Below are 14,668 nucleotides of genomic sequence, written 5' to 3' on the forward strand. Positions count from 1 at the left end.
CGCATAGTTTATTAACAATGTTTACAACACAATGTACACACAAACACAACTGCAACAACTTTTCAATAATCACAGAGTAGCCCGCTCACACACACAGGCTCACAATTACCCACTCACGGTTACTCTCACACACACGCACACACACACGAGCTATTCACTCACATTCTCTCTGTCCACCTTACCGTTACCTTACTTGCTTCTCTTTAAAAATGTATACATCTTGTCTCCCTCTCTTTTCATTTCTCAACAGACCCTATGAAAAAAATAGGCCAGTTTTGTTACTCTTAGCATCACTTACAATTGCACAATGTTAACAAATCCCCACTTCAAGCCAAAAAATGTCAGGGGAAATAGACCACTGTAAATCTAAGTTTAATATTCAAACATTACAATTCATATTCATTATCATACATGAAAATAGTTTTCAGAAGGCCAATTCACAGCTTGTCTATATTAAAGATTAGTTTCAATTATTGAACTACTGAAATAATCACATTTTCCACAATATTCAAATTTCTCTACATACACCCATTGTTGAATTTGAAGCATAAGGCCAGCTACACAGGGGGGGGGGGGGGGAGTACATAATTAAGGGGGTTTCCCTTTGGTGGTATACTCAGTTCTTTTGCTCAACAACACAACATTCCTGCATTCTTGGGGGTTGTTTGGAAAAGGTACAAAATAGAAACAGCTACCTTTAGGTCCAGGGGAGGAGGCCACACTATCTATAAAAAAATCTTGTGAATGCGCACAAAACTGGTCAAAGTCAATCCAAATTATAACTTAAATTCACAAATAAAAGCATGTCAAAGGACTGAAAGCCATCTTTACTCCTAATCTACTTCAACAACATAATAGTTTAAGGGTACACGCTCAGGGGGAGAAAAGTGATGCAGATTCCAAGGGTCCAGGACAGACAGTCAGAAATAGCAGTTTCAATATGCAGCACTAAAGTCGTCCCAACCAGAGATCCCACACCAACATCTACCTACAGTGTAGTATGAACACCAACATTTCCAAACCATACTTGCTACTCCAAGGCACTGATCATATACCCTACTCGTACTACTTGTCAAAAAAATAAAACAATATTGTCCTGACATGACACTCACACAATATAAGATCTTGGTTAGTGTTTTATTCAATACAAAAAAAACAACCAAACATCTTAAAAACAAAACACTCGGTTGCTAAATCGTAACGAAGTAATATGTTGTTCTAAACTAGGACAGGCAATTGATGACAACAGATTTGTGAACTAAAACAACAGCTTTCGCAGCTTCTATGAATACAGTATGTGGTTTAATAATTTCTATTTAAAAAAGGAACTTGTTAAAACCAGGGATTATCCGTCACTCCACCAAGAAGGTGAATCATATAAAATCAGGAGGCATCGCTGTGAAAAAACTGTCCATTGTTGAGAAGAAAACAACAATTCACCTTGATGGTAAAGTTCTTTAAGAAGTCGCAGATTTAAGATATTCTATAAGGTCAGCACGCTCATTCTTCTTCTTGATGCCAGCAAAGATCATCTTTGTTCCGGGAATGTACTTTTTGGGGTTCTCCAAGTAGACGTTCAGGGTGTTCTCATCCCAGATAATGCCTGGAAGACATGGAAAGAATGTCTCCATCAAATACACTCATTAAAAATGATCATCACCGTTATCACACACACAGTTCTTACCTTTGCTTTTGTTTGCATCCGTATAGCTGTAACCTTCTGCCTGGCCCGTTTTGCGACCAAGCAGACCCCACAGGTTTGGGCCGACCTTGTGCTTCCCCCCATTTTCCACTGTGTGACACTGAGCACACTTCTGGACAAAGGACTTCTTCCCTTTATTGATGTCTCCGGGCATTTTGTCTATGGAAATAACACACACGTACGTTCATACAGATTGTTCACATGTCTTTCTATTCCATTACAACACAAATTATGTTTATATTATTGTAAAATAAGCCTTTTGACTTCCTGTGGTGCACAACTTTTTACATTCTGCCATCAGGGGGAGCTCGTTTACAATTTACGCTATTTCCCGGCGATTACTATAGCTCCTCTTGTCGGTAACTTCAAAATCAACTATTACAGTTTGACAAAATGTTAGTTACTCTTATACTCTAATGAATAATAAGTGAAAATGTATCCGAGATAATCACCTTTACGATGATAAAACCGAGTGGTTGTGGCTTAGCTGTGTGAGTCTTAATAGTGGAAGAAAGTCGTTAAAAGTGTAAGTCTAAAATTTTCTCATCCTAGCTGTAAAATGAAAACTAGCATACTTTACTTATATTATGCTACTAAGATAAGAAAGCAAGAGTGACCAGCAAGAGACAACGTTGTCTCGGAACACGGTCGTTTGTTTGACTAAAAAAGGTTTAGTATTCGTAGTTACAACATTAAAAAGGTAGATCTTTAGATAACCATCACTTACCTTTAAACGACTTATAGTCTGCCAACTGTATAAATAACTTAGTCGTCAGGTTTCACCGCTTCAGTGACTAACTCACACGTGCTTCCTGCCTGCCAGTGAATTTACGCCAATGTTCACGTCATCAGTCAGATGACCACTTACGTCACAGCCTTATGCCAGATGTGAACGCGATTACCGAACAGGGCAAGCAAGCTAATTCATGGCGCCCCCCCCCCCCCCCCCCCACATCTGTGTACTGAAACAAAATTGAACGTTAAAGTTTACTATAAAAACAAAAACAAAACTAAAAATTGTGAATTTTCACCAATTTCCTGAGCTAGATAAAGGCCTTTGCATCTTTCTTGAGGAATATCATCCTACAAGTGAATCACCTCAACGGTTTTACTTTAACTAAAAAGAACTTCAGTCAACATTGAATATAGTTTACCTTTTAAATGCTTGAATACGTAAGGAATAATATTCACGTCATGGTGATGAAAAGCATCACTCATGTCCCGCTCCGCTTCATCTTTACTGCATCTTCCTCGGCTAACACTGACAGCAGTGCTACTGCTACTGGCAAGAGTTGTCGGTCACGCACCTTTGGTGTCAATGTGAAAAAAGCTGCATCCATTGGTAGTTTTAATAAAAGCCGTTTGTTTTCCTCTTGTCGTCTCATCTCCGCTACACTGGGATAACCCGGCTTCATTTTCCTCACAATGTGCGAATAAGTTTATAACTTTTTGCTACCCTCTTCCTGAATCAAGTCTGCACATGCGCAATAGGAAAATGGAATAGGCACTCAACACACTTGTAGTTTCCTGAATGGGGTTAAGCTCGACGCATTCTTCCTTGAGTTCACTTGCTCACAAGACGCAGGTCTTTTGTTCAAAGAAAAACGGTTTACTTGACTTCAAAAACAAACACAAATATTTTTTTTTTCCAGATCCAATAGGGTTTCCACTGTAAAATTATAGAATCAAAGCACAGCAAATTCCAGACAAATGAACAGAGAACGAAGGAAGGTCTATCTATAGTATCCGGTTGTCTGTCTTTGGGTGATGTTGATTAGTTCGAGGACTGTTTTACATAGCTGACCTTCGTGCAGCAATAGCCCGCACATTGATTTTGAGCACCTCGGTTGAAATTGACATATTTGAGCTCGTAGTCACTTCGACTCATCTCTGCTTGAGCACGATTCAGTTAATCGCAAATCAATCAGGTTCAATCATGGCGAGTGGTTGTGGAAAATCTGTTTCAAAACCGGAGAGGAGCTCAATGCTTGAAGCCTTCCGATTAAAGTGACACATGGACATGTTTGACAAGGCCTGATTTTTATGGTAAAGCCTTATCTCTTGACTGCCTCTCAAATTACTAGTAAATCATAATGATAGGCCCCTACATTCTAGTGCCTGGATACTAATGGGTCCTAATCCTCCACCACAGGTCACTTGTGTATTCACGCATTATATGGAACTGATTGGCCTTGTGCTTTTCTCCTCTTGTTTTGACATTCAATAAACATGCTGCGTATGTCTCGAAGGGCTTCTTAGATCAATCCTGCAGTGGCTAACTTGTTTTGACTCCTCACATCAACACCACATTGGCCTTTTTGGTTCTGTGGCCACTGTTATTTGCTTTTGTTTCTGCTCAACTCATTAAGCGACATTTCACTCAAACCATGCACCAAATAAACAGGAGTTTAACATGCAGATTTGCCGAGTTGTAATTTTTTACCAATTACATCAAATAAACAAGTCATGTTATCTACCTAATTAAGCCATCATTTATTGAGCAGTATTCACACAGAAGTTGTAATATGCTCATTAATCCATGTCAAAGGCCCCATGGAGTGTACTTAAAAATACTAAAATGACAGTGATCACTGAGATGACTGAACAGGTTTGATGTATTCTCCTGTCCTTGTCCTCTTCTATCTTGTCCTGTCCTTCCCTCACAGGGTGTAGAACTACAGCCCCATGCAACACTCCTATTTAACGTTTCATTGTTGTAGATAATGTAATGATTTATTTCTCTCATCCTGTTTACAATTAGTGCTTTGTCTTTTGTCTTTGTTTCTTTCTCCCTTCTCGAAACTTTGCTCTGTTCGACTGATCAAGTCTGATTCTCAATAAACCTCAATTATAAAACTCCACTGTGACACAGTAAAACTGTTTCGTCATAAAAGGGATACAGATTTTCCATTCGGCTTGACCTAACAGCAGAACAGGGCAAAAAAAAAAAGTGAAATAGCAAGAAAATGCAGTCATTATCACAGGCTAAAACTGCTTTGATCACAGTCAGAGTTGAGACCTGCAGGTTCCTTTTATGTTCAAGCGACTGGAGTACCAGTACAGTATTTAGTCCCTTATACTGTATTTGACCTCAAATATGGAACTCTATACTGCAGTTTGAGAGTACACACTGAGAGGAATTGAATAAGTGGCAACTTAAAAACATGATTTAGCCGTCATTAATCTTGTGAAAATACTACCTGGGTAAAGTCATATATGCTCGAAGATAGTTGGAATAAGGCTACACAATGCCTGCGACCATAGTGAGGATAAGTGGTTTGGAAAATGAATGAATGAATAAAGTCATATACTGTACCAATCTCCATATTGTACTACTGTACCATATATGTTTATATTGTTTTTCTAGGTATCTGCACTTTACTTGAGTATTAGATCTATGCCAACTTTTTACTTTTACTCCCTACAACAGATTTTACTTTTTAATACTTACGTTGACAAAATGGGCTCTTTATTATTTTCAACCTCCGCAGTTGATGACATAAAAAGTTGTAAATAGGGAGAGTTCAAGTTAACCGTGGTTGGATCTTGGGAACTTATAAGGCACAAGAAAACTGGGACAGCAGTCTGCATTAGTCCCTCCTCCAACGTTTATTGACTGATTCAAACTAGTCCAACCATTAAATATTTTTCACATTCCAAAAATTAGCACAATTTCCTAATTCTACATTTTCACGCATTAGATTGCCTTCATTGTTCCCACCTCCTTCAACATTTCTTCAAACCACAACTACAAAATATTTTCCACCTGACAAAAGTTCCCACATTCAGAAAATGTCACTATCATTTCAAATCCAGCGTCACCTTTTCAGCATTCACACGCAATTTCTGCAGAAATTGCTTGGTCCAGTTTAATTAAGTTATTATACCTTAACGTATACGTTTCGCGGTCATTGAAAGTGTCCGCTTACAAAGATGATTTAAGACTCATTTGAGAGAGTTTGCGTCCTAATTAGGATTCATTTTGTGTTTAGTACACGGTGTATAATAACTGGTTGTTCCTACCCATGAGTTCTATTTTGAGTCTTGACTACTCCAAAGCCGTGTTTTGGCCCAGCAGGTGTCCGCCATGATGATCCATTCCGGTGCTTTCTTCCCGCCTCTTGGGGATCCTGCTGCAGGGAGGAGCTAGCGGAGTGCGGCTGAGCCGAGCCGAACGTCACAACTCGTATACGAGGACCCAGCAAACACAGCAGTACCTTTTCGCCCCCACTTCCCACTGCGTTCTGGCCTACGGACAAAACATGTCTGCTGCGATACATTGACGTATTGGGAGGTGGACTTGCGTTCAAACGGCCTGCTTTTGATAAAGTCAACCGTCTCTTACCAGGAGGGGGAGAGCAGCTCGATTGTTTCCTGCGCCAAGAACGGTAAAGACGTGGTCATTACACCACTGCATCTGTGGTAAGGCAATAAGCTGTTTCTCTCTCTGCTTGCACGACCAGTTTAGCAATGTAACTGATAAGAGTGCAACAAAATGCAGCTTTGATGTGAGGTGAGCAGTGTGTTGTGTCCGCCCTCCCGAGCATCCTTTTGTATTTGCATCCGGAGTGAGTCACTGAGGACCAGCCAGACATGACCGCCACCATCTAGCTGACTTTACTAGAATCTGCAAAGTGTGCCGTAAATGTAATGGATGTACTTTTACTGTTTGCTCACTGTCTGCTCGTCCGAACCTTTGGTTCTCGTGAGCCCTTAAAATAGGGATGCCGCGGAGGAGCATTAAATGCATTTAGACCAGGCAACTCTGCATGACATCAATGATGTAACTAACCTATTCACTTTTTTTTTTTTTTTTTAAATAAATGAAAGCTAAACAGCGAGTCTTAACAGGCCCTTTTATGTGATTTTTTTTTCGGGAGCCTTATCCATAAAGCGGAGTCTCTGTTCTTAATATTCCATCCATGTTGGGGAGCTTGGCAGCTCGCCCATAGAGAAAGTTATCCAATTTCTGTCACTTTATGGGATTGCTCCACAATATCTGCCAGTTTTTGTGGCCAAGGTCAGTCTGTGACTTTGCAGTTGTTTAAAATGGCATAAAATCACATTAATTAATGAGAAGCAGAGATAAGTGGAAACTATTCGGGAGTTGTTGTTTTTTCCGTAGCGCTCTCTCTTGCGAGGATCTGCAGTTTAATTTGGTTGGCCCTCCTGAAAAACCTTAAAATAGAAGATGAAAATTTAGACTTTCTTATCCCCCCTAATGCATATTTTCTCTCGTAAGATAAAAATATGGGGGGCGAAATTACCTTTTATTTGCATATTAATAACAAAAGCATGTCTTTGTGTTCTCAGTGTTCTATATAATAAATTTTTGTTATAATTATTATTGAATATTTTCTCTGCACACGCTGTTTATACATCCTAATAAAATAAAAACAATAACCAGACCGTTTGTAGAACAGCACTATGACTCGTCTGTAACGATCTTTGTCTTTTGCCTCAGTTTGTCATATTTACCGCCTGAGAGACCTGATGTGGTTTTGGCAATGTAAATTATCTCCACTGTGTTACAGATTTAACTTTATTACTCACAGTCTATTTTCCAGTAAGACAAGTGCACGAAAACCATTGCAGAGTAACACAGCTTTTCCAAGATGATGTAATGAATGCAGCCCAGGATAAACTGGCTCTGTCCAGTTACTGTTGTTAGGAAAAAGATGAGGCTCACTTGAAAGCGATGTGACTCCCCCTCGCTGCCTCCTGATGTCACGTGACACCTACTGGCTGGCTACTCTGTTGATCCATGTGCATTATTAGCCAGTCAAGTTATGAATTCAGTTGTCGTCGCAGATCGAGTCTGTTTGTGTTGGTCCACTTTAATAATGCAACGGCGCTCGCGTGGATTTTTGGAGAGTGCTTGTCCTTACAGTAATATTGTAGATGTGTGTCAATGTGGTGGCAATTGAATCAGGAAGACATTTCCACTCTGTTAAACCCCATAACTTCCTTGTGTTCCATGCTGGTGTTGAGGGATGGGCTTGCACTATTAGTGAAGTGTCACGGCGTGGGTTGGATCTTGTGATGGTGCCCTTATCAGGATGGATGATTCTCCTTGCTTTAATCCAGATTCTACAATGCTCCCCCTGAAGGAGAATTTTGACTTTTCACCAGCCTCCACTAAGGTCATAGCATATTTTCCTTCATAGACCCCGAGGGATTTATCTGGTTCAAAGATTATTCAGGAGAGCAGATTGTTGTTATGCTGCTGACTGAACCTGCTGCTGTTTTTCCACCCTAATTGAATACAGAATTAAAGCAATTGGTCAAGTTTGGAATACTTACTGTAAAAGGATGAATTATGTGGTTCACTGGAATTGTGCACTAAAATGACATGAGCTGTATACATTTGATTTGTATACATCATAAAACATTTGGAAGAGGAATGTTTTGTAGACTACTTTTTTGGAGACTGAGGAGTAGTACATACACTTACATTTGCGTACTTGCCGATACAGAGTACCAATACTTGATGCCATAATTTTTAACCAAATGTTCATTAAAGCAAATTTTGGCATTCACTTCACTCAAATATAACACTTTTTTTTTAGAGGAACAACTTGTCATTACCGACTTAACATCTAACTGCATGTTTTTCCAACAGCCTTGCCACAAATTTCACTTAAATGTAGCCTGTAACACAATGCATTTCAGTTTTGTGGTGTCTCAGTCCAAACACTAGTAGACAGTGTGTAAAAGGAGTACATAGATAGGAGATTAAGAAGAAATAAGTGACGAAGGAGAACAAGTAGGAATATGAATGCCATGTTCTCTCTTTGCATTCACTACAAAATAAAGTAGACAAGTAAAAAGAGAAAAATGAAAACAATTTAAACTGTGACAGGAAAACCTAAGTGATACTTATTAAACCATTATTTCTCCTTACTAAAGGTGCTCTGCAGCGCTGAGCAGGCGACGGCTCAAAACTCTGTGCTTGTCGGGCACCTCCGTCGACACCCGAGCAGAGCATAATTTGTAGTCGGCTAAATGTGTTCTCACCTATGTTTACCTTAAAGTCTCCACACAGCTGAAATGGTTCCTACCAAGATGGTAACTATATCTCAGGCTGGTGAAGTATAATTTTTTAGGAGTACATGTACAGTATAAATGTACAGTATCGGTGAATCCCTACATAATAGTTAAATTGTTGGAATCTATTGTCAGGATTGTGCAAATGTTTAAAGATGTACGCTTTTTTCACTGCAATACCCATTCTGGTAAACAAGGGCGACCTTAAAGGAGTCAGTGAAGGGGTTATGTCAGCATTTCATGGATGTCACCGTACAAACAACTGCTAACTGAAAACGGTCAAGAGGAAATAAGGCTGTGGGGGTTGGCTCATTTCCAACCTACATGACACATTTCCCCTGTGCATCATGTACCAGTTCAAATGTTAATATTAAATGGATTATTGTTACAGTCCTAACACTGAGTTGAACTAAATATTGGAGGTGTTGATAGCGCATATTGATGGTGCATATTGATGGCGCATATTGATGGGATAAACTGTTGTGTATTCCTCAGCCTTTACTTTAAACAACTAATTTCATTAACATCAGAAGGCAACATTACAAATGTGACACATGATTATGTACCATGCTGGGCTCATTTTACAAGTAAGTAAACTCTGATTTAATAAAATAGTGGTTCAGTTGCATTAAAGAGTTACCTAAATTTTGTCGTTGACCCTGCTTAGTAGTGGAAGTGGTTCAAGCTAAGTCACACTCAGAAACTTAGGCATTAGAAGAATCTTGTTGCATGTTGCACTATTTTTTCACTGTTGGCTTTTTTAATGTCAGTTAATGCGTCTCGCTGTGATGTTTTGACACTTCATTGTCACTGTGTGTAGATTATCTGCATATTGCACAAATGTACAATGATCAATACATTTGAGACCCAATACAGCACAAACATGGAAATGAGTGACTGGAGCATACTGATAATTTTTTTTATTATTAGTCGATATTCTTAGCGTGCACACCCTCTTATTAGTGGGGATGTGGCTGTGTTAGGAACACACATTCAAACTCATGTTAAATGGGAGTCAGCACACACCTGCTACCATTTAATGTGCCTCTGATTAACCTAGAACAAAGTTAAACTTTTCTTGCAGGCCTTTCCTGACATTTTTTCTGCTTCATAGCAGAAGCCTGAAGGTTTTGTGCTAACATTGACTGCTATTTGGAACTGTTCCTAATTCCTTCCACCATGACTACAGACCCAGTTCCAGCTGAAGAAAAATATCCCCAAAGCATGATGATGACACTACTATGGTTCACTCTAGGAATGGTGTTCTTTTGGTGATGAGCAATGTTGTGTTTGCGCCAAACATACGTAGGGAAATTTCAACTCGTATGTTTTTGCAAAATGTAGCTTGGGTTGGAAGTTTTTCTTTGTATAAGATAACATTTCCATCTTGTCAGCCTACCCCACAGCCAATAAATATGAAGATGGAAGAAAGTTGTCACATGTACTAAACAGCGACTTTAAACTTGCCAAAAAGTCCCGCAGATCCTTTGTTGCTGTCAGCACCCTCTCTGACCAATTTTATTCTAGTCTTTTTATCAATGTATGTCTCATCTTTTCTAATTTGTTTTTCATGTTCCAGTTCTTAGTAATGCCACTGTTATGCCATATGTTCACCACCCAATGATGACCGTCTTGTCCTTGTTTCATTGTATATTTAATGCATTGGAAATTATATTGGACCCTTCTTTCGATTGATACCTTTGAGGCTTTGAACATTGAGAGTCCTCTGATGCTGTGGAAGCTCCCCGTGCGCTATGGCTGTTGCTGTATGTTAACAACAAAAATGTCAGGAAATGATTACTACAACATCTGATATGTATTTGGGGTTAAACAGAGGCCCTTTAAATGGTGGCAGGTGTCTGCACACTTCCATTTAACGTAAGTTTCAATGTGATTGGTTGATTCGGAACCCAACCACATTCTTTGTTATAAGAGGGTATATGCACACTTGTGCAACCACATTATTTCAGTTGTGTATTTTTTCTTGCACCCACATTATTTTTTCTTCCCCTCTCTAAAAGATTTTCAATTGAGTTATACAGGCTAGAAGGCAATTTGAAATTATTTATCTTGCTCTCATTTTTTCATATCACAAAAACCTGGCATTTTAACAGGAGCGTGTAGACTTTTATATCCATTGAAAGTCTATTTTTGCATTTGCTAAAAGTGGGAAGGCGGCACGGTGGCCGACTGGTTAGAGCGTCAGCCTCACAGTTCTGAGGAGCGGGGTTCAATCCCCGGCCCCGACTGTGTGGAGTTTGCATGTTCTCCCCGTGCCTGCGTGGGTTTTCTCCGGGCACTCCGGTTTTCCTCCCACATCCCAAAAACATGCATAAATTGGAGACTCTAAATTGCCCGTAGGTGTGCATGTGAGTGCGAATGGTTGTCTGTTTGTATGTGCCCTGCGATTGGCTGGCAACCAGTTCAGGGTGCACCCCGCCTCCTGCCCATGACAGCTGGGATAGGCTCCAGCACGCCTGCGACCCTAGTGAGGATAAGCGGCTCAGAAAATGGATGGATGGATGGATAAAAGTGGGAATTGATAAATAAATAAAGTGCAGTGTTAGAACGTGAGAACGCAACTTCGGCAGGGTCCGACATTACGGGGGCCACCACACCGCTGTGTCGAGACACCACCCACGTAGAGACAATGGCCTGCATGGGCCAGTACAAATTTCTAAGTGACTGAATATTTTCGGCTGCCAAAAATGGCCCAAAACTGCCTTTTCAATGTCGATCTGAAATTCTTGTATCACAGAAACATCTCGTCCAAGACAGGATGTAGTGATGACGAACGGAGAAACTGCGACCAGCACTGCCCGGCTGGATAAACAGGCATGCATTCAGGTTAGCCGCAAGACGATAGCCGACTGTTACTGTAAAACTAAGCACACAAAAAAAATAATTACCCTCATTTTATATTTAAATACAACACACACATCGTTTCAGAAATCACCAGCTTTATGCTAACAGTCAATGGAAAACCCTCTTGACAGGTTAGCTAATATTAGCATTTGGTCACAGGAGGGATTTACCTTCAAATAACGAATATTCACACACAAACGCTGTAGTAACACATACAGACAGGTAATATAACAATACACACAGGTATATAGTCTTCCTAATCTGTGAAAAACGTGTTTATTAATGTTACATTGCGACATTTGTTCTTCTACTCTTTTTTTTTTTTTGCTTACATTGAACGGGTAGGTCCATGCATGCATTGCACCGGTCGGAAAATCTCACTCACCGATTATCGGTACTGAAATCGGCAGCATAAAACTCTGGACGGAGCACCTCTAAGTATACATAGTGTACAAAGTGTACACAACATGAAGACGCATTGACATTCCATTGTTGGAATGTCAATGCTAAGTAAATATATTAATAATTTTGTAATTGATTTATTCTTTCAAGCAGTATTATTAATTTGTGCAATTGCAAGGCCTTGATTTTAGTGAGGTTAGCACAGAGTCATCGCCACGAATGCAATTGTACAAATAATTTCTAAAATGGTCTTAAATAAGACGCTAAATATTAAGAAATCACTAAAGATTAATATATCTTTAATATATATATATATATATATTTATATTTATATTTATATTATATCATGACTATACGGGGCCAGTACAAGTTCTGACAGGGCCACCACAACTTGGCGGGCCACCACTCAAAAAGGTTTAATGTCGAACCCTCTTCAGTATAGACTCCTGGTCACCTGTGCTTAGATACTGTTGTGGCTGCAGCTAATCGGAGACGCTTGCTTTGTCCATGTGCTCACAGAGAGCTATAATCACAGTGACTGGATTTAGAATATTAAACTCATGACTAATCAAGTCCTGAGCCGAGAGCCCCTCACATGCCAACTATCGTCATACTGAGCAGCCTTGCCTTCCAGCCAAAGAGGACTCATTATATGGCTCTGCAGTGCTCTTCCAGTCCTCCAATTTGACAATGTCTCCACTTAGAATGCGTTTTTTTCCCCATCTTATTTTCTGAAAGATTACAAGAGCACTTCTTCACCCATCTGCCTTACAACCTTACATCTTTGCATGCTGCGTACACAGATAAGCCTGTTATACACAGCCTGTAGCAATTTTGTGGCATCTTTGTGTACGAAGTGTGTCAGAAAAGTGGTCCCCTTCAAAGTAATCCACTTGGTGCCTAACGCGCCTTCCCAAGGATCTCTGCCACACCTTCATGCACTCCTGGAAGGATTCTTCCGGAATCCTCTGCAGTTCCATTGTCACTGCTATCTTGTTGTCATCCACGTCTTCATAACGGGTCCCCATAGATCTTGACTTGGCCACGAGTTGCCCTGCCACAACTCACTTCTTCTCGCGCACTTAACGAAGCAAGCACCGCAGGATATCTTTGTAGATGCGCTGGTTGATCATCTTGCCCATATTTAAAGGGAAAGGTAGTAGCTTGTAGTTAGGGTTTGAAATATATCTTTTTCTGGCATAAGTCCTGCAACTGAAAAGAGGCTATAGATAACACTAGGTAAGCAATAGAAGTAGAGACAACTGACACTGTTGGTAAAATGCAGATGGCTAATCTCCATAAACCATGAACTATGAATTGTAACATATAAAATATTGAGCTCCTACCCATCCTTACATGCTGAAGGGAACATGAAGAGGAGATTTGAAACTTGTAACTGGTCATAGGAAGCCATTATTACACGATCACAAGTCCTTGTTCAGACATGGACATTCTGGACAAGCCCACTTAACAACATCCAAACAATAAACGTGCAACTAATATTGACTGTGAAAAGAAAGCTTTACATTTCTGGTGTTAAAACTGCTCAGTGCGTTTTTATGATTTTCTAATAAAAATTTCTATTTTACAGTTAATCAAAAGTTAACCTGTATTAACATGCTAAACCTCTCACTTTAGCTTCCTTATGGGGCTCTATTAAATAGGCTTAGCACCATACACCACTATGTGACAAGACTTAGAATCTTGTCTTGCCCAAGCTGAGATTTTAGTTGGCTTAATGCAGTGAAAAGATAGTGACATCGTTAACCGACTTGAATGATACATTATAGTGTGTGTGTAGTGCATCGTTGAGTGCCTAATGCTGAGGTGTGCAGAGCTGCTCGGAGGACTGGAGTTTCCCTACAGCTTGACAGACTTCACGCCATTAAAACCACTGGGTGTTTGTATACAGTACTAATTCACTTGTTACCACACAGTGGGCTGTGATCACTTACTGTTAACAAATGAGAGACGCGCCATTTAAAGCGCTATGCGATTAGATCCTATTATGATGATTTTATCCAACTATACGCTCCAAATCCCCAAATGATTTTTACACTCATTAATTTCACACTCACAAAAGGGGAAATCCCATCGGAGTAAATTCAAGCAGACAAGTTCAGATCATAAGAAATTGGATGTCTAACCGTCTTATCACAGTTCAGTAGCAACTGTTTCTCATCAAAGCCAACGGATGTTTCACTATATCTATGTTTATTGAAGTTATCTGCAAAAAACAACCATAACCGTTTAATTTATTATTACCATGTAATTAAGCTAGTCGTGATGGATATTTGAATTCGACTTTATCACAGTCTTATCACACGTAAGTCAATTCTTACATCAGCCACATTAATACCAAAGTGATTGCACACTTTCTTCATGGCGGTCACCTTCCTCAGAGCCACAGTCACAAAAAGACCAAACAAGATAAGATAAAAGATAAATGTCATTTTTCGCCCACATCTAGCAGCAACCACATAGATATTTACATCCACCAATTAAAAAATTGAATGAAGACTCGTAGAATACTGCATGAAATGCTGATTCACTCCGTGACACTTCTGATATGCCCTTTTTTGTATCCGTCTTAATACACATACAGATTCAGAACGGTTTTAGCTGATCTGATTAACTGGGACATTGACATGA

At 39.7% G+C, this 14,668-nt stretch overlaps 2 protein-coding genes across 9 annotated transcripts in view; one reads left to right on the forward strand and one right to left on the reverse strand.

The window, feature by feature from the left end:
• LOC133410394 (cytochrome c-like) lies at positions 1–5,835 on the reverse strand. 3 transcript variants are annotated; one of them, XM_061691523.1, is made up of 4 exons: positions 5,726–5,835; positions 1,685–1,861; positions 1,441–1,603; positions 1–253 (listed from the first exon to the last, which is right to left on the reverse strand). In XM_061691523.1, exons 1-3 carry the CDS (start codon positions 5,727–5,729, stop codon positions 1,458–1,460), a joined length of 327 nt encoding a protein of 108 aa, XP_061547507.1. In that variant the 5' UTR covers positions 5,730–5,835; the 3' UTR covers positions 1–253; positions 1,441–1,457. The 3 variants fall into 3 exon arrangements, with proteins under 3 accessions (XP_061547507.1, XP_061547506.1, XP_061547508.1); XM_061691522.1 differs by lacking the exon at positions 1–253 and having other exon boundaries at positions 1,124–1,603; positions 5,726–5,834; XM_061691524.1 differs by lacking the exons at positions 1–253; positions 5,726–5,835 and adding an exon at positions 2,430–2,541 and having other exon boundaries at positions 1,124–1,603.
• A 20-nt stretch (positions 5,836–5,855) lies between these two features.
• Positions 5,856–14,668, forward strand: part of osbpl6 (oxysterol binding protein-like 6) — a 34,724-nt gene continuing 25,911 nt past the window's right edge. For 4 of the 6 annotated variants that reach the window (XR_009769554.1, XR_009769555.1, XM_061691518.1 and 1 more), the window contains exon 1: positions 5,856–6,124. The gene's annotated coding sequence lies outside the window, so the exon portion shown is untranslated. Of the gene's footprint in view, positions 6,125–11,531; positions 11,597–14,668 lie in introns of those variants that run through there. The other 2 variants (XM_061691519.1, XM_061691520.1) reach the window with 2 other exon arrangements.

The sequence above is a fragment of the Phycodurus eques genome, chromosome 12, assembly GCF_024500275.1.
Source record: "Phycodurus eques isolate BA_2022a chromosome 12, UOR_Pequ_1.1, whole genome shotgun sequence".
Lineage (NCBI taxonomy): Eukaryota > Metazoa > Chordata > Actinopteri > Syngnathiformes > Syngnathidae > Phycodurus > Phycodurus eques.

Coding starts and splice junctions, on each gene's coding strand:
- LOC133410394 (XM_061691523.1), bottom strand. Junction 1,604..1,684: donor GGATGCAAACAAAAGCAAAG/GTAAGAACTGTG, acceptor CATGTCTTCCAG/GCATTATCTGGGATGAGAAC.